This window comes from Schistocerca serialis, chromosome 9 (assembly GCF_023864345.2).
Source record: "Schistocerca serialis cubense isolate TAMUIC-IGC-003099 chromosome 9, iqSchSeri2.2, whole genome shotgun sequence".
In the NCBI taxonomy this organism is placed as follows: domain Eukaryota; kingdom Metazoa; phylum Arthropoda; class Insecta; order Orthoptera; family Acrididae; genus Schistocerca; species Schistocerca serialis.
Window position 1 is genome coordinate 329,295,824 of NC_064646.1, and position 27,748 is coordinate 329,323,571.

Consider the following 27,748-nt stretch of genomic DNA (forward strand, 5'->3'; position numbering starts at 1 on the left):
CTGTTAGTTTGAAAAGGTTGGGCATAACCATCTATAGTATTACATCATTTATCATAGGCAGGGCTTTAATATGTATGTCACTAAAAACTGTGCTAGGATGAGTTTTATGTCTGTTGGTTTTGGCAGTTGCGGACAATTCTTCAGTCATTGTAAACACTATACCATTTGGTAAGGCTCACCCTTACAATTGTTTATTTTCAGCTTCAGTTAAAAAAAAAAAGAGCACTTCATTGCACACAGCACACTTTTAGAAACTGTTGAGCAGGTAAGAGCTGAAACCTGTGTTGTGATAGTCATTATAATAATTGCAGTATGCAGAGGGGTCCACCAAGGTTGGTGGCCAGTCCATATGTTGACTGACCTGTTGCTGGTGCTGCTGTTGGTGCAGAAGTTGTTGCTGCTGCTGTTGCTGGTGCTGCTGCTGCTGGTGTTGTTGCTGTTGTTGTTGCTGCTGCTGCTGCTGAAGTTGCTGTTGCATGCTACTAAAAAAACCCTCATGTGAGAAACGACCAATCTCAGTAGACCCAAATGCCTGCTCAAAAGCAGGTAACGGTTTAGTGTCAACTGGAGCAGTTGAAGTGACAGCTGTGGTGCATGTACTTCCACCAGAAGTCACAGAAACAGCCATATTTGATCCCTGTTGCTTCTTGCTGTTGGCCTGCTTTGAGACCTGTTGTTGTTGTTGTTGTTGTTGTTGGGCTTGTTGCTGTTGTTGCTGGTGTTGTTGTTGTTGTTGTTGTTGCTGTTGCTGCTGCTGCTGCCTCTGAGCAATCTGATGTTGCTGATGCAGCTGCTTCTGCTGAGATCCAGCATGCACAGGTGTACTTACTCGCACACAGTCTTCTCTCTGCAGTGTCCCATGCAAAACAAAAAGCACCAATTTTAATAGTTAAGAGTATACAATGACTTAAAAGTATCTCTCTCTCTCTCTCTCTCTCTCACACACACACACACACACACACACACACACACACTCTATAACAATTAGAGCTATCACACAAGCAAAGATGACAAAGGTGATCAACATTATTAATCACTGATAACGATTTTGTTAACAATAGAATTTGGTTCTACAATTTCACACTAAACATGGAACAGCAGTCAAAATATAGAGTGGAAGCCAAATGCCCTGATGAAAAAAAAAAAAACATGGGATCTATGTCATCTTCCACACTGTGGTCAGCATTTTATAAGTTCCAGTTGGAATTTTCCTAACTGATTTTCTTGTAAAGTGTAAAATAATGACTGACAATTACTATGCAAGCCTTCTGAACTAATGTTCTTTCTTCATGACAATGCAAAAAGTGGTGTATCTGGGGGAAAAAAAAGAAAGAAAGAAAGAAAGAAATAATAAAGGGATGGAGAGAGAGTGTGTGTGTGAGAGAGAGAGAGAGAGAGAGTCAACATATTCACAAGAGTCCTCATTCTCTAACTTGCACCTGTTCTAACATTTGAAGAAATGTGTGGCTGGAAATTATTTAAAGTCCAATGCACATAGATGAGTACGTTTCAGACCTTACATAGAGGCAATTCACAGATGGAATCTAGTCAGGGCTGGAGGTGAGGGGGTCAATAACCTAGAGGAGAACTACATTAAAACAGAAGTGTGTTTTTATATTTTAAAAGTCTTGCACTACCTGGATGAGAAATTTTCTCTTTTCCCCCAAACAGAACCATTTCTACATGAAACCTAGCTAAACATCAACCACGGAGATATATTTGTAGATATTTTAAGAACAGTTCCTTCTGTGCATATGCACGATTTGGTGTAAAATAATGACTGACAATTACTATGCAAGCCTTCTGAACTAATGTTCTTTCTTCATGACAATGCAAAAAGTGGTGTATCTGGGGGAAAAAAAAGAAAGAAAGAAAGAAAGAAATAATAAAGGGATGGAGAGAGTGTGTGTGTGTGAGAGAGAGAGAGAGAGAGAGTCAACATATTCACAAGAGTCCTCATTCTCTAACTTGCACCTGTTCTAACATTTGAAGAAATGTGTGGCTGGAAATTATTTAAAGTCCAATGCACATAGATGAGTACGTTTCAGACCTTACATAGAGGCAATTCACAGATGGAATCTAGTCAGGGCTGGAGGTGAGGGGGTCAATAACCTAGAGGAGAACTACATTAAAACAGAAGTGTGTTTTTATATTTTAAAAGTCTTGCACTACCTGGATGAGAAATTTTCTCTTTTCCCCCAAACAGAACCATTTCTACATGAAACCTAGCTAAACATCAACCACGGAGATATATTTGTAGATATTTTAAGAACAGTTCCTTCTGTGCATATGCACGATTTGGTGTAAAATAATGACTGACAATTACTATGCAAGCCTTCTGAACTAATGTTCTTTCTTCATGACAATGCAAAAAGTGGTGTATCTGGGGGAAAAAAAAGAAAGAAAGAAAGAAAGAAATAATAAAGGGATGGAGAGAGAGTGCGTGAGAGAGAGAGAGAGAGAGAGAGAGAGAGAGAGAGAGAGAGAGTCAACATATTCACAAGAGTCCTCATTCTCTAACTTGCACCTGTTCTAACATTTGAAGAAATGTGTGGCTGGAAATTATTTAAAGTCCAATGCACATAGATGAGTACGTTTCAGACCTTACATAGAGGCAATTCACAGATGGAATCTAGTCAGGGCTGGAGGTGAGGGGGTCAATAACCTAGAGGAGAACTACATTAAAACAGAAGTGTGTTTTTATATTTTAAAAGTCTTGCACTACCTGGATGAGAAATTTTCTCTTTTCCCCCAAACAGAACCATTTCTACATGAAACCTAGCTAAACATCAACCACGGAGATATATTTGTAGATATTTTAAGAACAGTTCCTTCTGTGCATATGCACGATTTGATGATTCATGTTCATTGTAAGCTCAACATCAGAGGCACATAACATGGTTGCAGTGAGTAATTATGTCACAAATGTCTTCCAAGAATAGATATATTCTACATTACATAGGAAAATTGAACAACAGGCTCAACAAAATCTAGATGATGAGAAAATATGGATATATTTGGAAAACATTAGTTTAGTTGTGCATATTAACAGTCCTCTAGGAATAAAAATGACAAAACACATTATCATCTGTGAGAAATATACTTCATATCACACACATCATTAGAATGAGATCTGTCTGAAACAGACTAAAGGAACAAAAAATTATTGTAGAAACTCAAAAATTCATGGAAACTGGTTCCACATATGCACAATGGTACCTAGAAACCATACACAGATACAGGTTGTACGTACACACTTATGTTGCAAAAATCATATAGAACCATAAGTTCTGGAAAATATATCAAAAGAATATCCTGGTTTGATTGAAGCCAGTTTAGTAAGTCACAACTATTGGATTCTATCAAAATAGCAAGATAAGAAATCTTTTAAAGAGCAATAGGTAATACAGATTTTTATTTTTGAGAGGTTCAAAAACGCAACTACTCTTCAGTTCTTCTCAAGACAAGGGTAAATGATCAGCACTAAACTTCAAAGATGATGTTGGTATAGAGTAAAGACAAAGATATTTTTTAGCTTACTGTTTCTTAAAAGGAAAGAAAACTATATGAAATGTAAATATTACTAAAAATTATTACATATTTTCAAATTTATTGATCATTTTTATGTAATTAAGGAAAACTGTTCAATGCATTTTAAAGAACATCACTGGATAAACCACTAATCTAATTTCTAGTTCCTATATCAAGTATTTTCAAAGTGATACTTAAATTACTGAAAATCAAAGCTACAGTACACTGGAGGAAAACTATATATACAAAAGTTTAAGCCTCTCATAAGGAATCGTAATGTACCAATGCTATAGTCTTCATTTTGAGATTCCAATACTTATTCTTCCCTATTTAGCTTTTCTCTTCTTAGTTACTGGTACTTTCCTCAGCAGGGCACAGAAGTAGCTTAATTTATGTGACAACAGTGTGCTTGGCTCACACAGCTATCATCTACACACCTCACTCATTTCAACACTGGAGGTTTTGCTGCTGCTTCACTGCAGTATTATAGGATCTCAAAGCTTGGCACAGGAGTGTGCAAGCATGCTATTTGACTGAAGGTTTCCAGTTTTTGCTGATTTCTGGCAACTGAAGGCCACAGCAAGACTTCCTGAGCTAGAATGTGCTTCAAAGTATTTGAATCAATAGGTGAAATGGAAAACATTTAACACGTATCATGTCATTTCATCTAACTTTAATTTTCCATCAAGAAATACCTTGAATCAGAGGTGCACAGTCTTGCTAGTACCACTGTCCGCAAACTCCTTATTGTGTCTACATAAAGGCTGCAATTTCAAAAATATTGTGCCATGAGACAAGTCATTATTCTGAATTGGTATCCTCCTGCCCCAATGCCAGTTAAACTGGGTCAATAAAACTAAGTTCCAGGAGAGAATGAAATATGAGTAAAAAAATAAAACAAAAAAATTACAAGTCCAAATGGCATCCCTCCCTTAAATGAAAGCTCTGTATCGTATCTTGAAAAACATGCTGCGTATTTTGGCGCCAAATATAGCGGAGATATTGATATTGTGGAGCTCATTAAGAAAATAGCTGCTTCCAGATAGGTGAAGGAGATGATGCAAAGCATTTGGATACTTTGAAGGTTTTTTTCTGTTCAAATTATGGATTACGAAATGTTTATGCAAACACCAAAATAGTTTCAATAAATTAAATATGATAAAAAACTCTAAATGTTGAGTACAGGTGGAGCAGAATGTCAAACTGCTACCTTGTCGAAAGAATGATGAAAAATCAAATATTATAGCTATACTAAAATCTCATGAGAACATAATAGACCTCAAAGCTATTGTTTAATTGCCCTACTCAGAATCATCTAAAAACTATTAGAAAGAGTTCCTCGACAGAATTAGCCATAAGACACTGCAAGCAGCCCCACCAGTTCTGATCAAACAGAACCTGCTCAGACCAGGTTCTTTCTTTAACTACTTATATTGCATTTTTTCAATTCAATAAACTTTATCAACAGCTGTACACTTAAAGATATTTTATTTTATTTGGAAATCAACCAGTTTTGGCAATTCATTTTGCCATCTTCAGGCCCCATACGCTTTCTTTGAATCAATGAGCTTATCGTATAGCGCCATAAAACTGGATATCGTGAATCCCATTTGTTGCGGACCTGATTCAAATGAAAGCGTGAGTTGCTGTCACACTTTACAGTTGCACTGATTCCATTATGTGCTATTATTTTTGCTCTGAAACCTTCCTCTTCTAGTGTTTCGAGTAGTATGGATGATTCTACATTTTGCTTATCAATTTTACAGTTAAGATCTATGGCTAGTACAACATTTGATTTATATTTCAATTGGTCACTGGCTTCTGATGCCATATCTGTAATATATTCAACTGGTACACCTGGATGTACAGGGAGTCCAAAATTAAAGTTCCAGTTTTAAAATCCTGTAGAAAGAAAACCACTGCTCAGAATGACATCAAATTTGAGCAGCACATTATTGACACAGGGAGAAATGTAAAATAATAATAATAATAATAATAATAATAATGGGAGTGGGGGGTGGGAAGAAGAAGAAGAAAGACCAACAGATGGCGCTAGAAGTGTTGGAATATCAACATCCGAGACATCTAATATGACCATCTCCATGAGGGGGTGACTATGGACCGTTGGCTCTGCAGAAGTTCCAGATACTCAAGGGTATGAAAAAAGGCATGGAGAAAATGATCACAAAATTTGAAAAGATAGGTTCTTTTGAAGTGCAGCGTGGCACAAGGAGGGAAACAGTTGATCCCACATCTGTTGAAGATGCGGCCACAGCTTTGCAGGAAGGGTTGAGCAGTGGTGTGCAAACACAGAGTGGTCAGGGAATTACCCAAACTTTGGACATGCCTGAGAGCATGCTGGATAAAATCCTACGAAACATACTGCGTTGCTAGCCATTCAAAATCATCCATGTTCACTCTGGAATTTATTGCTTGCATGGAAGTGGACAATGAATGGCCATGGAACTTTTTGTGGACAGACAAAGTCCATTTCCATCTCAAATGATATGGCAATATGCAGTACTGCAGAATATAGGTAACAGAAAATCAACACACAAATCAACCGGTACTGCTTCATTCTGCGAAGGTGACTGTGTGGAGCAGGTTGACATCATCATTTATCATAGGGCCCATTTTTTTTGGGAGATGAGTGCTGCAGGTCCTGTTAACTATACCACATGTGGGTCCTGTTACCAGTTCCATCACTGGTAAACACTACGAGTGTCTTTTCTGCATGAACATCATTCCAACCCTACAACAGCACGGAAATTTTGGGAAGGACCATTTTCATGCAACATGACACTCCTCTGCACATTGCCAAGCCTGCAAAGTGGCTGCTGCACAGGCATTTAAGAAATGCTAGAATTATCAGCTGTCATTTTCCTACAGCCTGGCTCACAAGAGCACCTGATCTTAATCCGTGTGACTTCTGCTGTGGGGTTACTGGAAAGATGTGTTCAGTGTTCCAATGGTGAACATAGCTGAACTGAAGGCACGTATTGCACAATAAATTCTGAATATGATGCCCAAGACACTCCAATCTATTGGAGAACATGCTGTTTCTCGATTTCAACTTGCGGCAGAAAATGGTTGATGGCACACTGAACATTTCTTGTGCCACTCTCACAACAATTAGAAACCAATGTCATTTTGTTTTTTATGTCGCTTTTGGCCTAAGGACGGATTTTTCTCATCCAATGTGATATGATCTAGCTCTGGTGGATGGGCCTACCTAACTAACAGAGCCACAACACTGACTGCCAACCTGTGCTGTTCTGGACACTGAACAGTATGGATTGTGCAATATGCAACTCAAACCACAACTATCATATTGAAATTCATCTGTCATTTGCAGCTGCCCTCTTTATGTCAAGACGCTAACAGTGCCGCCTATTGGTAAAGTTTTCATGAATCCCCCCCCCAAATTTGATGTCACTCTGAACAGTATTTCTCTTTCTACAGTGTTGACACTGGAATTTTAACTGTGGACACCATGTATATAAAAGCTGACTTTATCCACAGTGTACAATCTCAAGGGATTGAGCGATGAGAGGATACAGAACAAAAATGGACTAAAGAACTTACACACACACACAAAAAAAAAAGCTTTGTGTCACCTCGGTTCTGAGAGTTCTGGAACTGTACAGAAAACTGGAATAGAGATCAATATCATTTCTGTCCTTTTTATTGCTCATGAAAACCACATATTGTATGTTGTACCACCACACAGTGAGAACTTCAGAGGTGGTGGTCCAGATTGCTGTACAGACCGGTACCTCTAATACCCAGTAGCACGTCCCCTTGCATTGATGCATGCCTGTAATAATCGTGGCCTACTATCCACAAGTTCATCAAGGCACTGTTGGTCCAGATTGTCCCACCCCTCAACGGTGATTCAGCGTAGATCCTTCAAAGTGGTTGGTGGCTCACAACGTCCATAAACAGCACTTTTCAATCTATCCAAGGCATGTTCAATAGGGTTCATGTCTGGAGAACATGCTGGCCACTCTAGTCGAGCGATGTCGTTATCCTGAAGGAAGTCAGTCACATGATGTGCACAATGGGGGCGCGAATTGTTGTCCATGAACATGACTGCCTCGCCAGTACGCTGCAGATATTGTTGCACTATCGGTCGGAGGATGGCATTCGTGTATTGTACAGCCATTACGGCACCTTCCCTGAGCACCAGTAGCGTACGTTGGCCTCACATAATGTCACCCCAAATCAGCTGGGAACCTCCACCATGCTGCACTCACTGGACAGTGTGTCTAAGGCATTCTGCCTCACCGAGTTGCCTCCAAACAGGCATCGCTTTTGGTTCACTCCGAGACGCCTGGACACTTCCCTTGATGAGAGCTCTACCTGGCACAAAGTAACAATGCAAATACAATAAAACCACGGTATGGACTGCCTAAGAATGGATGAACTACAGACAACACGAGCCGTGTACCTCCTTCCTGGTGGAATGACTGGAACTGATCAGCTGTTGGACACCCTCCGTCTAATAGGTGCTACTCATGCATGGTTGTTTACGCCTTTGGGCCAGTTTAGTGACATGTTTGAACAGTCAAAGGGACTATGTCTGTGATACAATATCCACAGTCAACGTCTATCTTCAGGAGTTCTGGGAACTGGGGTGATGCAAAACTTTTTTTGATGTGTGTATATCTGCTGCTGACTCACCTTGTAATGGATGTGATACAGCATTGTACACAATGGTTCTGTATTGAAATTGAGAGATTGCCGATATGGTGCTTACTTATGGAAAGACAAATGGCAAAGAGTGGCAGGCAACAAGGTTGTATCAGGAGACCAACAACAACCACAGCATTCAATGTTTGCAACAGTGTTTTGCCATTTGTCTGAGACAGGGTCACTTCAGGAAGTAGGAGGTCATGAAGGATGTACCCAAAATGTTCCGACACCAGACTTGGAGAAAAATGTGATTAACATTGTGGAAGGCAACCACTATGTCAGTAACAGGCAGCTGACTAGCTAGTACAAGGTAAGCCAGACGATCGTGTGGAACATCCTCCATGACAATTGTTACCACCCTTATCACTTACACCGTGTGTGGGGCTTACTAGCAACAGACTTTCCACATCAGGAGCAGTTTTATCACTGGTTTCTTCACCAGGCAACCACAATTCTAGGATTTTTCTCAGCCATCCTATTCACAGATGAGGCCACCTATATATGGAGTGGTATCTTCAACTTTTGTAACAGTCACCTGTGGTATTGTATGCAGAGCCCCCATGGTATGGTGACAGTGAATCATCTGCATCGGTACAGACAGATTGTGTGGGTCAGGATAATTGGCGACCGTATTCTGGGACCAGTCTTCCTCCCACGTCACCTAACAGGATAGAACTATCCATGTTTCTTGCAGGTGACTTCACCTCCCCTGCTGGAAGAAGTCCCATTGATGATTCAAAGGATTATGTGGCTGCTACATGATGGTGCTACAGTCCACTTTGCAATTAATGTCTGGACACATCTCAATTGTGTCTTACATGGTTGATGGATCAGATGAGGGGGTCCAGTTACATGGCCTACTCATTCACTGGATCTTAACCCTTGCAATTTCTGGTTATGGGACCATCTTGAAAGTATCATGTATGCAGAGTCCATTCCAGATGTGGAGACATTGGAGCAGAGTATCCATTCTGTTAAGATACAGCCTAGCTGATGTGAATGTGTGAGACAGAACATGCTACAGCATATACACACATGTGCTGAGGCACATGGAAACACATTTTCAACACATACCGTAGCTGTGGCTGATGGTACAGCATGTATCAGACCACAGTCTCTGTAACAATGTATGACTGAATAAATGGTCTCCAGAATGTAAACCACGCATTTTCAGACATAAGTTCATTAGACCTTTTTCATTCCATATCCTCACATTGATCGATCGCTAGAGTATGTACACGGTGGAAAAATCACCTTGTATATGCCTATTACTGTTACTATGGTAGTTTTTATTATTACCATATTACCCTCCTTGATAATTCTTTTGATGTTCTCTGCTTTGCCCTTTAGGAAGCATGCAGTTCCCCCCATTGATCATGCATCGACTGGCTGTGCCACTGAATTTATAGCATAGTAACCCTCAAGTTGTGTAGGTTCAGTAAGAAAGATCTCTGTGAACTTCAGTTACAAAAGTTATAACATCAGTTTCATCCATTATCTCCTTTGGTGCGATGCTCCATAATCTGGTGTTTATGCTCTTATTCAGGTGTAATTAGATTTTCTTGTAGGTAAGGTTATTGTCTCTCCCTCTGGTGTCTCTGTATCTCCAAAAGCTGTATCTTCTCTCCCCCTCCAGTGGCCTTTGTATCTTCAAAATTTGTTTCTTCTTATGGCTATTCCTTCGGACCGGAAGTCTGTTCTTTGCGTGTCTTCTGGATAACTGAATGTGAAGCCAATCTTGAAGGCTTTCCTCTCCCCATGCTGGAGTCCTTCACATTCTATATTTTCACCAATATCACTTCTCTCAAGGATTTTTCTGTGTTGATGATTTCTTTTAGTCTCTCTATGTAGAGCCAGGCCACCTTGGCTGCTGCTTCCAGCTCAGTCTGCTTTCTTGGATCCTGTGGTGAATCTAAGTTGATTTGTCAGTGTTTTCCTTTCTCCTGTGTACATCATTTCAGAGTCCAATATTTTGTGTCAATTTCTGATCTTCTCATAGGTCGATTTCCTTTTCTGGTCACGATCATTCATTGATGTTCTCCTCCACTCTTTTTTGCATCTTTGTAGAATCTCCCTCATTTAATACATTCCATCTCTCTATGGGAGTTTATTCCTCCTGATGCGTTAAGAGTCTCTGTATTGGTCACAGTGATTTTTGTGCTGCATTCTTTATTTCTTCTATTATCTTCTTGATGATCTTTGAAATATCTTTCATCAACAATTCATGGATGTAATTTATGGTTGGCTGTCTCAGAGATTTTTTATTCCATTTTTGGACCTATGAGTGGCTTAAGAGATCAACTAGTAGATGCCTCTGGGTGGTAGATCATGCTTGACTCATCACTGTTGTTGTGTCTGTTCAGCCTCATTGCAGTAGCTGCTGATAGGTACTGGGTTTTGCTAGCAGCCTTGTGCACTGCCTCATTAGATGGCATCCTTAGTTCTGTGCCATTCTGTAGTTTATGTGCACTGCTAGTACCTAACCAACTTTTGGTGTGGAGACCACAAGTGTCAATGAGGTATGAAACTAAAATTAAACAGAAACCTAAGTCATAACTTAAATAAAGACATTGATCACATTTAAAAACTTAATATTTAAAATAAATACAAAAAAAGCATTATGTTATGGTAAATACTCACAGAGTTTTCCATTTTTTGGAATAGCCCAGAGTGTTGCAGCTGTGCAGAACCTATGCGTCCAGCATTCTGACCAGCACAAGTTCCATTTTGAGCTAGTCCAAATTGGTTTGTGCCACCTAACACTGTCTGCCGGACCATCACTGATGAACCTTGAGAGACAAGCATAATATTAACAAATACTTTTCTTCATCATGTAAGGTTTTATCATGGACATAAAATCAGTATTCTAAATTTAAAAAAAAAACAAAACTTGAATACCATTAAAACTGCAAAATTATGATATAATTGAAATGGATTGCCAGAAACAGAAAGGCAGTAAGAATACCCATGTCATTGTCAAAGCAGCATATGAGTTGATGTAAGTGTTCACAAAATACAAACCACAATGTGTGGCTTTTATCTGGCCATATATTTCATTCTTTTAAAATTAAACGCATTGTTAGTAGTTAATCACAAATTCAGTCAGATAATATTACGTAGAGAGAGAAAGAGAGAGAGAGAGAGAGAGAGAGAGAGAGAGAGAGAGAGAGATGAAGAAGCTTGCACAGGATAGAGTAGCGCGGAGAGCTGCATCAAACCAGTCACAGGACTGAAGACCACAACAACAACAACAATGTGGACATCATGGGACAATTATCATATTCAGATGGCCACTGTTATCTGGTTACACTTGCAGATGGCCAGAAGCTATACCTGTACCAGAAATATCAGCAGAGATGGTGGCTAAGGCATTAGTGAGTGTATGGTTTTCAGATTTGGTATTCCTCACTCAATTACTATGGATTGCAGATGACAATTTGAATCACAGTTTTATGCAGAAATCCTACAGCTATGAAGTTGCAACCATCTGCGCACTGCCAGCTGACACTTTAAGGGTAATGGAACAGTGGAAAGGCTGCATCGTACCTAAAGGCTGCACTGATTTATTCTTCGCCTATATTCATGGGGGCACTACAGCTACTATTGCTGGACCTGTGCACAGTGATCAAGGACAATTTAAAATGTTCACCAGCCCAAATGGCCTATGGAGAATGGTTGAGGGTGGGTGGCAGGGGAGCTCATGAGCCTGAAAAGAGTTCAGACCCCAACACCAGAGTTCACAGGGCAGCTCGGCATATACATGAGATTTTGTGGGTGAGCCCACCTGTCAGATACAGTGAAACACAGATTTTCATTCACAAGGCATCACAAATCTGGCTCCAAGATGATACAGTGCACCTGCCATTACATCAAATGTATACAGGGCCATACAATGTACTTTTGAGTTATACGAATACCTACGAAATGACCAGAACAGTAGACACAAAACAATCTGTAGTGACTGGTTGAAGCCAACATATCTAGACATGGAGGAATTGGCACAACACCGATCCATGAATTCAACACTGACACAAGATGATCCAACAGCACTAAGTAATGTGGAGTATTTCATGGTGACAGTATCACTCACTGCCACAACTTCTGCAGGGCATTGTTAGGTAGGCCGGATATCAAGTCAAGCATCAGTACCTTATAACATTTATGGGGTATAGAGCTTCTTTGGGGTATAGGCAAAGAAGTGAGAGTAGTACATTATAACATCAAGGAACTTGGCCCATCATCATAACTGAATACATCAAATATACAGGGTGATTATAATTAAAGTTAAACTTTCAAAATGCTGTAGAAATAACACCACTGGTCAGAACAATGTCAAATTGCAACGGAATATTATCAGAGAAGGAGGAAAAGATACGGCAGAAGAGAAAACATAGTGTGAAAATTGATCAATAGAGGTCAGAATACACAAATGAAAACACCTGTCATGCACACGACCCATTGCAGTTGGTATACACAGAATTTTCCTCCTTTCACATCTGCGATGTTTGCCATGACTGTCTTAATGCAGAATCGCACTCTGTATTACAAGAATGATGACTGGGCACATGTCACTCTGCAGAAGTTCTGGACACTGAAAGGTTTGAAAAAAGGCATTGGTCCGATGGCTGCCGTGGGTTTGCAGAAAATGATGCAGAAATTCAAAAAGATGGGTTCTTTTGGTGTGCACCCTGGTAGAGAGAGAAAACAAATTGGTTTGATGTCAGTGGAGGCAGTGGGCACAGCAATGCAGGAGGAGACAAGTGGTGGTGTGCAAATGTGTAGTGCATGGAGAATTGCCCGAAAACTGGACATACTCGTGAGCAAGGACCGTAAAATCCTACGAAACATCCTTCTTTGCCATCCATTCAAAATTACCCATGTGCATGAGTTGCTTCCTGTTGACCTGCCAGCAAGAGAGCTTTAGAATTTCTTGCTTGCATGGAAGTGGACAATGATTGGCCATGGAATATTTTGTGGACAAACAAAGCCCAGTTCCATCTGATAGGATATGTCAATATACAGAATTGTCAAATATGGGCAACGGAAAATCCACACACAAATCAACCAGTACCACTTCATCCTGAAAAGGTCACTGTGTGGTGTGGGTTTACAACATCATTTATCATAGGGTAGGGTGTACATTCGTCCCGTTTTTCCAGCGACAGTCCCGTTTTTTACCAAAATGTCCCACTGTCCCGAAAGTTTTTTTGGGGACGCTAAAATGTCCCGTTTTTTATGATTCCGCTTGGCTAGAGTATTTTACACTACTGGTTGTTTGACTTGCTATTAACTGCGCAATTATTTACGCTAGAAAGCGTGTGATGACTTTCAGCATACCTCAAACATGTACCAAACTGTCAAAAGTCACAAGTAATTTTAAACGCACTATAGGTTACAAATAACAACGAAGATTCTTCTCTTCTAAATTGATCCACTGAATCCATCCTTTCGGTCCAGAGATACTCTACACCACTGATATTTGCTCTCTGGCTTTCGTCACCACACTGTTAATGTTCTGCACTGTGCAATCACTGTTTCATTATGCCAAAACGAAAGTGTAACTTTAACAGCAATATAAAAAGCTTGTTTCCTTTTATCACTGGTAGTGGAGAAACTGTAGAATGTATGTTGTGCAGATCAAAATTTGCTATTGGTGATGGTGGAAGGTCTGACATTGTGAATCACATTAAGAAGAAGAAACATCGCATGAGTGATCAAACGAAAAGAGCAAATAAATGCACGAGTGACTACTATGTAAACTTAAAATCAGTAACAGAAATGGATAGGCAGTTGGCAACACAAGAAGCTACGTTTGCATACCACAGTGCAATACATAACCATAGCTTTAAGTCAATGGACTGTACTACAGCAGTTGTTAAGAAAACTTTTCAATCCTAAATTCACATGTGGACACACAAGATGTAATGCAGTCATTTCAAATGTTATTGCACCGTATGCAGCTCAGCAGGTTTTAAATGAACTGAAAAGTGCTCGATTCATTTCTGTAATGATTGATACATCGAATCATCTGGATTTGAAGTTGGTTCCTCTCCTTATCAGGTATTTTCACCCTGAAAATGGCATCACGGTGAAAGTGCTCGAATTGGTTAATTTAGCTGGAGAAACTTCAGATTTACTTCAGAATTATGTGCTGGAGGTTTTAAAGAAATATGATCTTGAGGGAAAGGTGATTGCAGTTTCTGCAGACAACACTAACACCAATTTTGGTGGTAAGCAGAGGAAAGGAAAAAACAATTTGTTCTATAAATTGCAACAGAACACAGTGAATAATATAGTAGGCGTTGGCTATCCAGCACATGTGGTGCACAATTCCTTACAAGCTGGCTCAGATTGCCTACCCATTGACTGCCAATTAATGGTAAACAAAATCTACCAGCACTACGCTTGTCCGTCCTCTTTTAGATTACTGCTGCACGGTGTGGGATCCTTACCAGGTAGGACTGACGGAGTACATTGAAAAAGTTCAAAGAAAGGCAGCATGTTTTGTATCATAGCGAAATATGGGAGAGAGTGTCACAGATATGATACAGGATTTGGGCATATGTGTACATATATACAGTAAGGGTTGAATCTCTGAAGTCATTCTGTAAGTTTACTGAAACTGAATACAAAACTGTACTTGGGCACAGCAAGACAAGGTGGCTATCTCTGCTACCAGCATTGGAAAGAATTGTAGAGATATTTCCTGCTTTGAAATCATATTTCATTTCCCTTGATAAGTGTCCTGTTATCCTTAAACAATTCTTTGATAATCCTGTGTCTATTGTTCTTCTACATTTTCTTGTTAGCCAGCTAAAACCTTTCTCCACAACAATTAAATGTATTGAGAAATAAGAAATCACAACAGTGGAAGTTTATCAAGAAATAAACAAATTATTGGGCAAATTTCAATGAAGAAAATCTGAAAGATTTCTCACATCCTTTGTACATGAGACTCTAAGAAAGTTGGAAGAAGAGGGTGAAATTACTGTAGAACAATTTCATATTTATGCTGACGTCTTCTATGACTCTTGCATTGAGTATATTAAAGAATGGTGTTCACCATTTCTCACACCTTTTAAAGCATTTGACTGGGTTAATACTGAAAAGGAGCAGCTACAGTGGAAGGATATTCAGGACTGTTGTTTTTGTTAAAAGTATTGTACCAAATTTTCCTATTGATGAAGACGAACTGTTCAATGAAGACGAACTGTTCGATGAATTTTCATGTGCACAGAACCTCATAAAAAGTGAAGAAGGAGACAAAGAAAGTGTTAGTGCAACGTGGTGCAAAATATTTGCTTATTTCAAAAGTAAAAACACTAACATGAAAAACATGATTTAAAAAAAAAAAAACAGAATGAAATTTGAAACAGTGAGGGCCTTGCTCATTGTCAAAACACACTTTAATGGTGTATCGTGTACTGACTTTTATGAGACAATTTCAAACGAAAATGCACTTCTTGATAAAGTACATAAAAGTGAAAAGTACGGTGATAGTGTGGCAGAATAATTGTAAAAAGTTATTTGGGATCATCTGAGTGCACGTTGTAAAGGTAAACTTGTATGTGTATTAAATTTAGTCCATACAATATTTATGTCCCGTTTTTTTTTTTTTTTTTTTTTTCCTTCATTGTCCCAGGTTTTTCTCTCATTTATCATAAATGTCCCCTTTTTCAATGAAAATGAAATGGACACCATGTCATATGGCCATATTTTTTCAAAGAGACAGGTGCTTCCATTCCTGTTACCTGTACCATCACTGGTAAGTGCTATGAGTGTCTTTTGTGCAACCACATCATTCTAGCTCTCCAACAGCATGGATGTGTGGATGGGATCATTTTTATGCAAGATGGCGCACCTCCTCACATTGAAAATCCAGTTAAGCAGCTGCTGAAGCACCATTTCGGAAATGCTAGAATTATCAGATGTCATTTCCCTACAGCCTGGCCATCCCGATCACCTGATCTTAATCGGTGTGACTTCTGGCTGTGGGGCTATCTGAAAGATGCTGTGTTCAGTGTTCCAACTGCAAATTTAGCTGCACTGAAGGCACACATTGCACAACACATTCTGTACATGACCCCAGAAACACTTCAATCAGCTGTGGAACATGCTGTTTCAACTTGTTGCAGAAAACAGTCGACAGCATATTGAAAATGTTTTGCGCTAGTCAAATGGGAATTATTAATCTGATTTGATTCTGACTGTTGCTTTTTATGCAGTTTTTGGCCTCAGGACAATTCAAAACTGATGTGATTGATGCTTTTTATGCAGTTTTTTGCCTGAGGACAATTAAAAACCGATTTTTCCCATCCGATGTGATTTGACCTTGCGTGGTGCATGGGCTTATGTAACTAACAGTATCACAACTGTACAACCATGCACACTGAGTAGTAAAGTTTAACATCAAAAGTACACCTTACGCATTGCTGTATGATTCATTTGTCATTTGTAGTCGACTGCTATTAAATGCCTTTTTTCAAACCCTTCAGTCTCCGGAATTTCTGCCGAGTGACATGTGCGCACTCATCATTCTTGTAATACAGCTTTACAAACAGAGCATGATTCTGCATTGAGACAGTCATGGCAAACATAGCAGATGTGAAAATAGGCAAATTCTGTGTACCCAGTGTGTTTATATCAACTTCAATGAGCATGACAGTTGTTTTCATTTATGTATTTCGACTTCTACTGATCAGTTTTCACACTATTTTTTTTCTTCTGCCATAAGTTTTTCCCCTTCTCCAATAATATTCCATTGCAATTTGATGTAATTCTGACCAGTGGTGTTATTTTTTCAGTAGTTTGAAAGTTTAACTTTAGTTATAATCACCCTGTACATAAATGATCTTCCATCATACATCCAAACAGCAAAAATAGTTCTCTTTGCTGGCAATGAATGTATTATAATTAAGCCCAATTCAGTAACTTCAACACTTTAAAATGTAAATAGCATTTTTTGAGAATTAATAACTGGTTATCTTCAAATGGGCTATTGCTGGATTTAAATAAAAGACAATACCTGCTGTTCTGTATAAATAAACAGTACTGCGTAAGTCTTGACCATATTGTTAGAAATAATGTACAAGGATGAATCAATAAATGAAACAGAATATTCTTAATTCGTAGGTGTTTACACTGAATAGATCATGAACTGGAAGTCACATTCTGCAGACCTTAAACACCTTGCCTCTGCAACTTTCGCATTATGGATAATATTAGATTTTGAAGATGGAAATGTAAAGTAGACAGTTCGTTAAACAGTTGGATATGCTGACAACAATCTCATAGTGCATTTATGAAGCATGTTGTCAGGAAGCAACAGTACTTTCATAAATATCGTATTAAAAGTAGAAATGATTTACACAATCCATCATTCACCCTTAGTGTGGCACCGAAAGGAGTGGGGTATTCAGCCATAAAAATCCTTGATCACTCACTTAGTTAAGTACATAAAAACTTGAATGGATAATAAAAGTAGCTTGAAACACAAATTGAAATTATATCTACTTAATGAATGCTTCTGCTCCCCACTGCTGAGAAGATATACAGTAATTGTAGAACTGAATCATTTCATATCACAGTGAGAGGTTACAAGTATGATCCACAGAACGTTGAACTAACTAAACAGCAGAATCCACTTCAGGGCAAAATAAAAACAACTGTCAATATTTCAGATGAGGACGACTATGTACAACACAAAGAGAAACTAATGAAACTATTAAAAAAGACTTATCATATAATATTTGTTGATGCCTGTTGCTTGCTTGGTAAGCATTTTCAACAATAATGGACAGTTCATCACAGTTCTCATGAGTGGGCAGCACATAATTCTAATGTAGTTTCCTCATTCAGTCATTTTAGGCTAAGGCTAATGAAAAGGTTTATCGCAGCAAATCAAATGCTCTGAAACAGCAGGAAGGTGGCATTCAGAGAGTACTCACCAGTGACTTTCCATAATGTGTTATGCCACTCTGAAGCAGTCCCTGACAGTTAATCTTCTATAATTAATTAATATATTGGATAGATTTCAGTACTTCATTCACTGCTGTTTTGGCTGAGACTACTTACAGGCATCAGTTGACTTATTTGACATAATTTAAATGCTTGGCTTTACTTTTGAGAAATGGACACACATTCTACAGCATCAATTGTCAATAAAGAGAGCTGTGTTTCTGGAGGGCTGTGAGTTTGTAAGGCAGCAACATGCACTGCAAACATATTTAATGGAAAGCAGCTGACAATGAACAAAAAGAAGTTGGAGACATTAATGCCTGCTTATCTTTCAGTTAGAACTGATTATGATATTCAGTTATTAGACCTGGTGAATTTGGTCAATTGTGAGGAGAAAACAGGATACAATGACCCTTGGTTAAGTTGAAGAAAGAAGAATAAACAGAAATGAAAAATTTCTGCAGTGAAAGCTGACCTTACAATAGGACACATTTATTTCCAGTTGTAAGTCCAGTATCTCACCACTAAAGATCACTCAGTTGATAAAGAATCATACAAAGATTTTGTAATTGGATGAACATGTATCTTTAACTAGTATCACTTGTTATTCAAAACATTCTTGCTGTGTTATGTAAATGCTGTACCCACCTTGGTGGCCTCGGCTGTCATTACCACACACATTCCAGGCCCCAAATGGCTGGAGTTTGTCATCTGATTGCCTCAAATAATTTGCTCCTCCATGCTGAGATCCCTGTTGACAAAAAAGTTGAAAATTATTATTATACATTATTTAGCACTTCCTCATTCATACATACGATACAGTCACTCACTGAAAAGAATAAATGCTACTTAAAAATGAGGTAATAGATACAATTCTTTATAGTCCAATGAACATAACTGTCTTCAGTGGACCCCTCATAAGTGGAAAAGTAATTCTGAAATGAAGGTAAACATTTTGAGATTCAGATTATGCACTTTCCAAGTTATCAACATAAATTTACAAGCATCTGGAACAATGTTTTGGTAAATGAGTATAATATATACTATGTGAGTCTTGCCACGACTGCAGGAGTTTGCATTTGAGTGTCTGTGTAGTTGTGTGTGTGAATATGTGTACTTTTTACTAGAGAAAAAGCAAGAGCTCAAAAGCATGAGTGAATAATGTTTTCTGTTGTGTTTCTGTGCACCGTGCATTTATCAGCTATAAGTGAGTGGTTGCCCACATGACAGTTCTTATCAGTGTTTTCTTTGAACATAATGGGATAGTGTGTCATGAGTTCCTGCTTTATGGTTGTATGGTCAATAAGGAATACTATCTGGCAGCTATGTGCTATGTGGATGTAGCAATCTGAAGAAAACTAACAGAACTGTGACAAAACCACTTGTAGGAATTGCATCAAAATAATGTTCCCGCTGACATCTCAATGCTTGTTCGTCATTTTTTGGCAAAAAAACAAAACCATTATATTGCCTCAGCCATCATGTTTGCCAGACATGGCCCCTTATGACTTCTTTCTACTCGTGAGGCTGAAGGGAACCATGTAATGATGTCATTTGGTGGCAATTGGTGAGATAAAAACAGAATCACTCAAAGAGCTGAACACCATAATGAAAACTGAGTTCCAGAAATGCTACCAAGGTTGGAAAAAGCAGTGGAACAAATATATTATATTTGAGGGGGATTACTTTGAAGAGGACAAGTTGATGTTTATGAATAAATAAACATTCTTTAATAAAAACAAAGATTCCCATTACTTTTTGATCACTCCTTGTGACAGCATGCTGGTCCACTGTTGGAATGCAAAATGGCAGTGATTCTGTGGGGAATGGTTACAAGAAGCCATTGGTAGTGATTTTTGGTATATGGCATCAATGTGTCTATGTAGAGGTCATGCAACTCCCATAAATTACAAGCCAGTGGTTTGTAGGCACGGAGCTGTCACCTGACAGCATCCCAAACGTGCTCCACAGGGTTCAGAGCAGGTAAATTTGATGGCAAAGACATCAACACGAGCTCACAATCATGCTCCTCAGACCACTGTAGTACAATTTTGGGCTTGTGACATGAACAATCACCCTGCTAGAAGATGCCATCATTGATGGGGAAGACATCAAGTAAGTATGAAGGGATGCAGGTGGTCCACAATAATGTTCATGTAGGCTGAAGGCTGAGGATATTTCACCTGTCTCATATATCTTGTGCACCAGGAGAATAGCTATGTTACAGTATGTCCTTCGAATAATCTCAATAATTCTTACTGTTCAATAATACTGAGTGCATCTACATACCTGTTGCATCTGGTTGTACCACATATGGCCGCTAAATTCTGGAAAGAAATTGTAGTCCGGCATGCCCACAATGCCCACAGGGTATGGTGTGATGGTTTCAAAGTCGAGGAACTGCTCTGTGTAGCCACTGAGCAGACCCTGCTCCACCTGTTCCCGCACAGATTTCCGCAGTTCGTCTGGACACTCGAGCTGCAACCAAGATTTCGAGCATCTACACTGCAGAAACTGTTTATAATACAATTAACACTGATAAAATTCTTTGTAGCATCCAGCCGCACCAATTGGTTTCAAACACTTGACCTTTCAGCCAAGTGTCTTTTGTTTCCTTCTACCATCCTTATTTTTTATAGGAACACTGCTGTCTGCGACATCACTGGTGCTCACTCCAGCACCATATGAGACAATATTTTCATTGACTGCCCACTTCAATCTGATGCCCAGGTCACAAGCCATGGTTAGCTCCAGACTGCCATCTTTGTTGAGGGTTTTTCGTAAATTTTTATCTCGATTACTTATTTCATTATGCTACCCCAGAAACTATTAATCCACGTAATAACACACATCTTGTTGATGAGAGTACAATGTCTGTTTTCTAGTGCTCTGCTACAACTGGTTTCTCAAGGTACTGAAGGCGGAAGCAACTCGTGTTTTACACAGTGCTGTTCAGTAAGATGCAGACTCTGTCTGACATAAAACTGTACACACCCACATGGTATTCTACACATTCCTGGGTGGGTGTAGACAATTTTATGTCAGACACACTGTGCATACTATTGAACAGTGCTGTGGAGAACATGACAGATGCTTTTGCTTCGGTACCCTGAGAAATCAATGCCAGCAGAGCATGCTCTAGAAAACAGACATTGTGTTGTCTTCAACAACATTGACGAGACATCTGTTATTACATGGACTAATAGTTTCTGGGATAGGGTAGTAAAAGAAATGACTGAGAGAAAAACTTGTGACAACACCCTCAATAAAGATGGTGGTCTGCAGTTAAGCATGGCTTGGGACTGACCAACAGAAAGTTGAAGACGGTGCGCAGGGCATGGCCATCAGAAAGTTGAAGAAGACACACAGGGCATGCCGTGAAAACATTACCTTATATGGCAATGGAGCAAATATTAGTGATGTCACAGAAGGTAGCATGGCTTTATAAGGATGGTAGCAGCAAACCAAAAGACAGTCACCACTTGACAATGGCTGAAGAGAACTTGCCTGACAACTCGTGGATCTTAAATCACTTGGTGTGACTGGAAGCTCAAGAGAATTTTATCTGTACATACTGTGATGAAACAATACATTTGTACAATTAATACAGATACATAGTCTGTTTAGCATCCATTTACTTAAAAACTGCTTAAAAAAAAAAAAAAAAAAAAAAAAAAAAAAAAAAAAAAAAAAAAAAAAAAAAAAAAAAAAAAAAAGTAACATGACAATAGGAAGAAGAATAATCAGTTGTATAGGATTTCCCAATGAGACGGAGTATTAATAAGCGAAAATGAAGGCATTTAAAATATATTAAAGGAGATGAAAACCAGCTGCAAGGAATATAGAATGAAGGTAAATTTGAAGAAGACTAAGGCAATGGTTTTGACAAGACTAATGAGGAAGAGAAAAGTTGGTCAAATAATTGATTACTTCTGTTACCTAGGATGCAAAATAACAAGAAATATGACATGTACTCAAGAAATAGAAAAAGAACAGCCATTGCAAAAGATGTGTTTTACAGAAGGAGGATTATTTTCTGTGGTATACTGAACAGGCAATTAGGTGAAAGATCAGTGAAGTGTTTTGTATTGATTGTTGCTGTGTATGGTGGCAAAACATGGACACTGTGAGGCAGACAGAAGAAATGCTTAAGAGGCTTACAAGATGTGGATTTGGAAAAGAATGGAAGATGTGAAGTGGACAGATAAAATAAGGAACGAGGTTGTGTTACACAGGGTGAATGTGGAAAAAAAAATTCTGGAAACAATTAAGAGAAGCAAAAGAAAGTGGATGAGACACTGAGAACAGACTGCACAGAAAAGTATGCACTGGAAGGGATAGTCACTGAGAAGAGGACCAGAGGAAGGAGAAGATAACAGCTAATTGATGACATCAAGATAAATGTATCAAATGCAGCTACAAATAGGATGGCAGAAACTGCAAGGTCTGAAGAATGTTGATCTTGCAGTGACAGACCTGTCTTATGGGCAGAACACATTATCATCATCATCAATACTTATAGAGGATAAGTATGATTTGATAAGAATAAGAAATACAATTTATAGTTCACAACTGAGGTTTATGTTATTTTCATAATACAAAGGGTACTAAGAAACTTGCAATACAGTCCAGCTTATTTGAATTTAATTTCCACAGTACTAATCGTATCTCATCATTTCAAAGTCAGTAAACAAAACCTCCACTCCCCTCCTTATTCTTGGAGTGTGACACTTGTAGGAGCCCATCTTTCAGGTATGTCTCTCTTTGTGGAAATGAGCAAACTTTACATGGAGCCAGTTCAGGACTACAAAGATAATCCTCCAGAGCACAGAAGCTTGTTACTCGCTGGTATATGACACATATTTTTGACTGCACTTTTGGAGCGTCAACACAATGAAAGAAACGATTACCTAGTGAAGATGGCCATTGTGGGGTGAAAATTGTTCCTATACTTCAATTAAAATTATTTTGTGATTGCTATTTTAATGACTCAAGCAATAGGTGCCAAAAGTCAGTCGACTGCAGTTTATTCTTGGAACATCCTCCATGACAAATGCCACTATTCGTATCATTTACGACGTGTGTAGGCCTTATTAATGAAGAGCATATCTCCACGGCAAAGATTTTGTCGCTGCTTCGTCGCGCAGAGCACCACGATGCTGGGATTTGCCATTCATCCTAATCACAGATGAAGCTACCTTTACAAGGGCGGTATCGTCAACCTGCACAAAACCCACTTTTGGCCTACAGAGAATCCCCATGATACGGTGGCAGCGAACCATAAGCACGTGGTCAGTATCAGTGTGTGGGCGGGTATTACTGGCGACCGCCTAGTATGAGTAGTCACATTTCCACAATGCCTCACAGGCGAGGCATGTCTGCACTTCCTGCAGTTGACCCTGCCTCTCCAACTGAGATACGTGCTTTTGATGGAACGACGGGTATTCTGGTTACCGCATCATGGTGCTACATCTTGCTAACTCACTATTCTGTTGAGTGTGCGGCTAAAACACTGGTACAAACAGAACATTCCCACCTGCCTGGTGTTTTCTCACGTGTGCTTTTAAGTTCAAATGTTCAAATGTGTGTGAAATGCTAAGGGACCAAACTGCTGAGGTCATCGGTCCCGAGACCTACTCACTGCTTAAACTAACTTATGCTAAGAACAACACACATACACACACACACACACACACACACACACACACACACGCACGCACACGCCCAAGGTAGGACTCGAACCGCCGACAGGAGGGGCCGCGCAATCCGTGACATGGTGCCTCAAACCACACGGGCACTCCGTGCGGCTGCTTTTAAGTGTTCAAACCTGCGATATCGGCACCTACCCGGTCAGCTGCACTTTCAAATATGCGCCCCGCCCCCGTCACGTTTCCTACAACCGCCATCATGGCAGGAGGACGCTGCCACAAAAGATTACGCCACTGCCAGTAAGATACAAGTACCCCTCTCCGGACTGCCAGGGGCGGGTGCACTTATGTTCGAACATTCACATGCTGAGCCCATTTTGTGTGTTTGCCAGCTGAATAACGTTTACAGACTTTCAGAGTTGCCAGGACTCGACGTCTTCTGAAGAGTGACAGATTTATAAATCTTTTGTATCTGTATATGTTTCAACATTCAAAACTACTGTTAGCAACTGACGCCGCTAATACAGCAACAAAGTTATGTATTATATTTGATGTTAGATGTAGAATAAATTAATCTCTGAATTCTCTGTTCATGAACAGCATCTGCTCCTCGCTTCTGTATCTACTAAAGAAACACATAGCATGCAAAGGAAGACATAACAAAACCTACAATGTCAAAGACCTGGTATCTCTGCCTCCAAGTGGGTGTATCTCTATTGGAACGCTTTCCTGACCATTGTCAATACGACAGAACCCAGTACGTTGTCCTCGATGGCTAGTGTTAATCAGAGTAAAGGGCGTCACCAGGAGAGCCCCAGGGAAGTGCGATACTACCACTGTTATTTTCTATATACATAAATAATCTGGTGGACAGGATGTGCAGCAATCTACAGTTGTTTGTTGTTGATGTTGTGATGTAAGGAAGTCGTTGTTCTTGAGTGACTGTAGGAGGATACAGGATGACATACACAAAATTTCTAGGTATTGTGATGAATGTCAGCTGGCTCTGAATGTAGAAAAATGTAAGTTAATTCAGATGAGGAAAGACACACCATTAATGTTCGAATACAGCACTAGTAGTGTGATGCTTGACCCAGATGCATACGATCATACAGTAGATTCCTGTGTCGTTAATCGGTGAAGTGTGATTGCAGACGTGTCAGTGACCTTAATTCACCTCCCGTAAACGTCCTCCACACAAAAACTAAGAATAGGGCATTGTCTATGACATTTGGCCATTTCTTACATGGAGAAGCACTTCCTGCTTGTGGTGCTTATTGTGTGCTGGTTACAGGGCAGCGTGTGTTCACTGGCTGTGTTCTAAATTCAGATGAAAGAGTAGACATTCGTCTGATTAATGACCTACCATCTGTTTTAGGGAAGAATCAGTGGAATATGCAAAAAAATTGAAGTATATCTGCGTTTACAGCTACTCCCCCAGGCTCCATATAGTGCGTAGCAGAGGATATTTTCTACCACTGCAACTCATACCATTTGTGTTCCACTCGCAAATGGAGCAAGAGAAAAACAACTGTCTACATATCTCCGTATGAGCCATTTGTTTAATCATGTCTTCAAGATCCTTTTGCAGAATGAACATTGGTGGAAGCAGAATCGTTCTGCAGTCAGCTGCAGATGTCGGTTTTGTGCACTTTCTCAATTGTGTTTCTCTAAAAGAGCTTCATCTTCAGTCCAGTTGTTCCCATTTTATTTCACAAAGTATCTCCGTAATACTCACATGTGAACCGAACCTACTGGTAACAAATCTAGCAGCACACCTCTCAATTGCCTCCACGTCTTTGATTAATCCGAACTGGTGGGGATCCCAAACAATCGAGTGGTAGTCAAGAATGTGTCAAACAAGTGTTCTACATGCTGTCAATTTTATACATAAGCTTACACCTTCCTAACATTCTCCCAATAAACCATACTGGATCATTTGCCTTCCCTACTACCGACCTTACGGGCTTGCTCCATTTCATATCGCTCTGCAACGTTTTTCTTAGATATTTAACTGACACATTACTAATACTGTATTGAACATTACAGGATCTTTTTCCTACTCATGTGCATTAATTTACATTTTTCTGTGTTTACAGCAAGCTACCGTTCACTGCACAATACTTTTGCTGCGGTTAGAGCAAGCTGCCATTCACTACACCAAGTAAAATTTTGTCCCAAGACATCCTGTATCCTCCTACAGTCACTCAATGATGACACCTTCCCGTACACCTCAGCTTCATGAACAGATGGCCGCAGATTGCTGCTCATCCTATCCGTCAGATTATCTATGTGTACAGAAGAAAATAGCTGTCCTCTCACACTTCCCTTGGGTGTTCTTGCCGATACCCTTATCTTCTGTTACTTAAGGAGTATTTGAATCATATATCTTCAAACCTATTCCTTATGCTCGACCTTCGTTAACAGTCTGCAGTGGGGCATCATGTCAAAAGTTTTCCAGAAATCTAGGACTATGGAATCTGCCTATTACCCTTCATCTTTGGTTCACAGGACATCATAAAGCCATAGAGTATTCTCTGTAAAACTCTATAGGTATTCCATACGGACCTGGTGACATTTTTGTTTTCAACTCTTGCAGTTGTTTCTCTACGCCAGTGATACCTATTATTATCTCGTCCATACGGCAGTCTGTTTGATGGTCAAACAATGGTTTGTTTGTACAATTCTCCTGTATGAAGCATTTATTAAATGCGAAATTTAAAACTGGGGCTTTTGTTTTCTATCTTTAACTGCCGCACCATACTAGTCAACTAGTGACTGGATGGAAACCTTACACACCCTTAGCAAATTTATGTAGGACCAGAATTTTCTATTATTCTTGGTCAGATCTAAGATATGGCGGTGGTGGTAGTTGCTGTATGCCTCGCACATAGATCTTTTCACAGACACATGAGTCTCTTATCAGTTTTTGTCTGTCGTCATTTGTGCCTTCTCTTTTAAACCGAGAGTTCAACATCCTTGTGAAACCATGGTGGGTCTTTTCCATCCTAATCCACTGACTAGGCACCTACTTCTCCAGATTTACAATCAGTTCAAACTTTTTTCATTATTGCTCTACATACATCGCATTGGAACTAAGTGATACCCATTCAGTGTCTAAGTAGGTTTCTAATAACAGCTTTCTGCTCTTTACAGCAGAAATACTCTCCTAGTCTTGTTGATGGATTTGTTAAATTTAGTAATCATCACCTCCCTAAAAACATCATGATCACTAATCCGTGTCTCTACGCTCATACTGTTGACTAGGTCTGGCCTGTTTGTAGTTACAGGGTGTAAAATATTTCTATTGCATATTAGCTACTCAATAGAATGTTGGGAAAATGTTTACAGAACTACTTCACAAGACGTGTGTGTCCCTACCACCTCCAATGAATCTGTAGACAGTCTTGATGCTGTAGGTTAAAGCCACCTCCAACTATATCGCATGACAGGGGTATTTACATGCAACTGAGCATAGACTTTCTTGGAATAATTCTGCAATTGTTCCAGCATTATTGTGTGACTGGTAAAAACATGTTGTCTGGACTGCTAACTAAACTATTAGGTGCAGCTACAATATTTTAGACTGATGACCATAGATGTTAAGTCCCATAGTGCTCAGAGCCATACAATATTTTATGGTGTTTCTGAGTAGCTGATTTAGGAGACAATCTGCACATCCCCTTGTATTATTTTCAGATGGTGCTGTCTAGAAAAGTCATCAGAAGATCAAAACCAATCCAAAATAATTTAGTCTAGATATCTGTGTGGTGCAAAAAGTGGAAATTAACCCTAAATAATGAAAAGAGCGAGGTCGTCCATATGAGTATTGGAAAGAATCTGTTAAATTTCTGTTATATGATTAATTTTCTTTGTAGTTTATGATTTATTTGGCTGATGGCACCACTTACCAACAT

The 27,748-nt window shown here is 39.3% G+C and overlaps 1 protein-coding gene across 1 annotated transcript; it reads right to left on the reverse strand.

The window, feature by feature from the left end:
• Positions 1 to 193: 193 nt before the first annotated feature.
• Positions 194 to 27,748, reverse strand: LOC126419594 (myb-like protein P). The gene is made up of 5 exons (XM_050086781.1): positions 27,743 to 27,748; positions 20,473 to 20,661; positions 18,832 to 18,934; positions 10,867 to 11,015; positions 194 to 847 (listed from the first exon to the last, which is right to left on the reverse strand). Exons 1-5 carry the CDS (start codon positions 27,746 to 27,748, stop codon positions 248 to 250), a joined length of 1,047 nt encoding a protein of 348 aa, XP_049942738.1. The 3' UTR covers positions 194 to 247.

Coding starts and splice junctions, on each gene's coding strand:
- LOC126419594 (XM_050086781.1), bottom strand. Junction 18,935..20,472: donor GGTACAACCAGATGCAACAG/GTATGTAGATGC, acceptor TTTTGTCAACAG/GGATCTCAGCATGGAGGAGC. Junction 11,016..18,831: donor TGACAGCCGAGGCCACCAAG/GTGGGTACAGCA, acceptor TTGTCTCTCAAG/GTTCATCAGTGATGGTCCGG.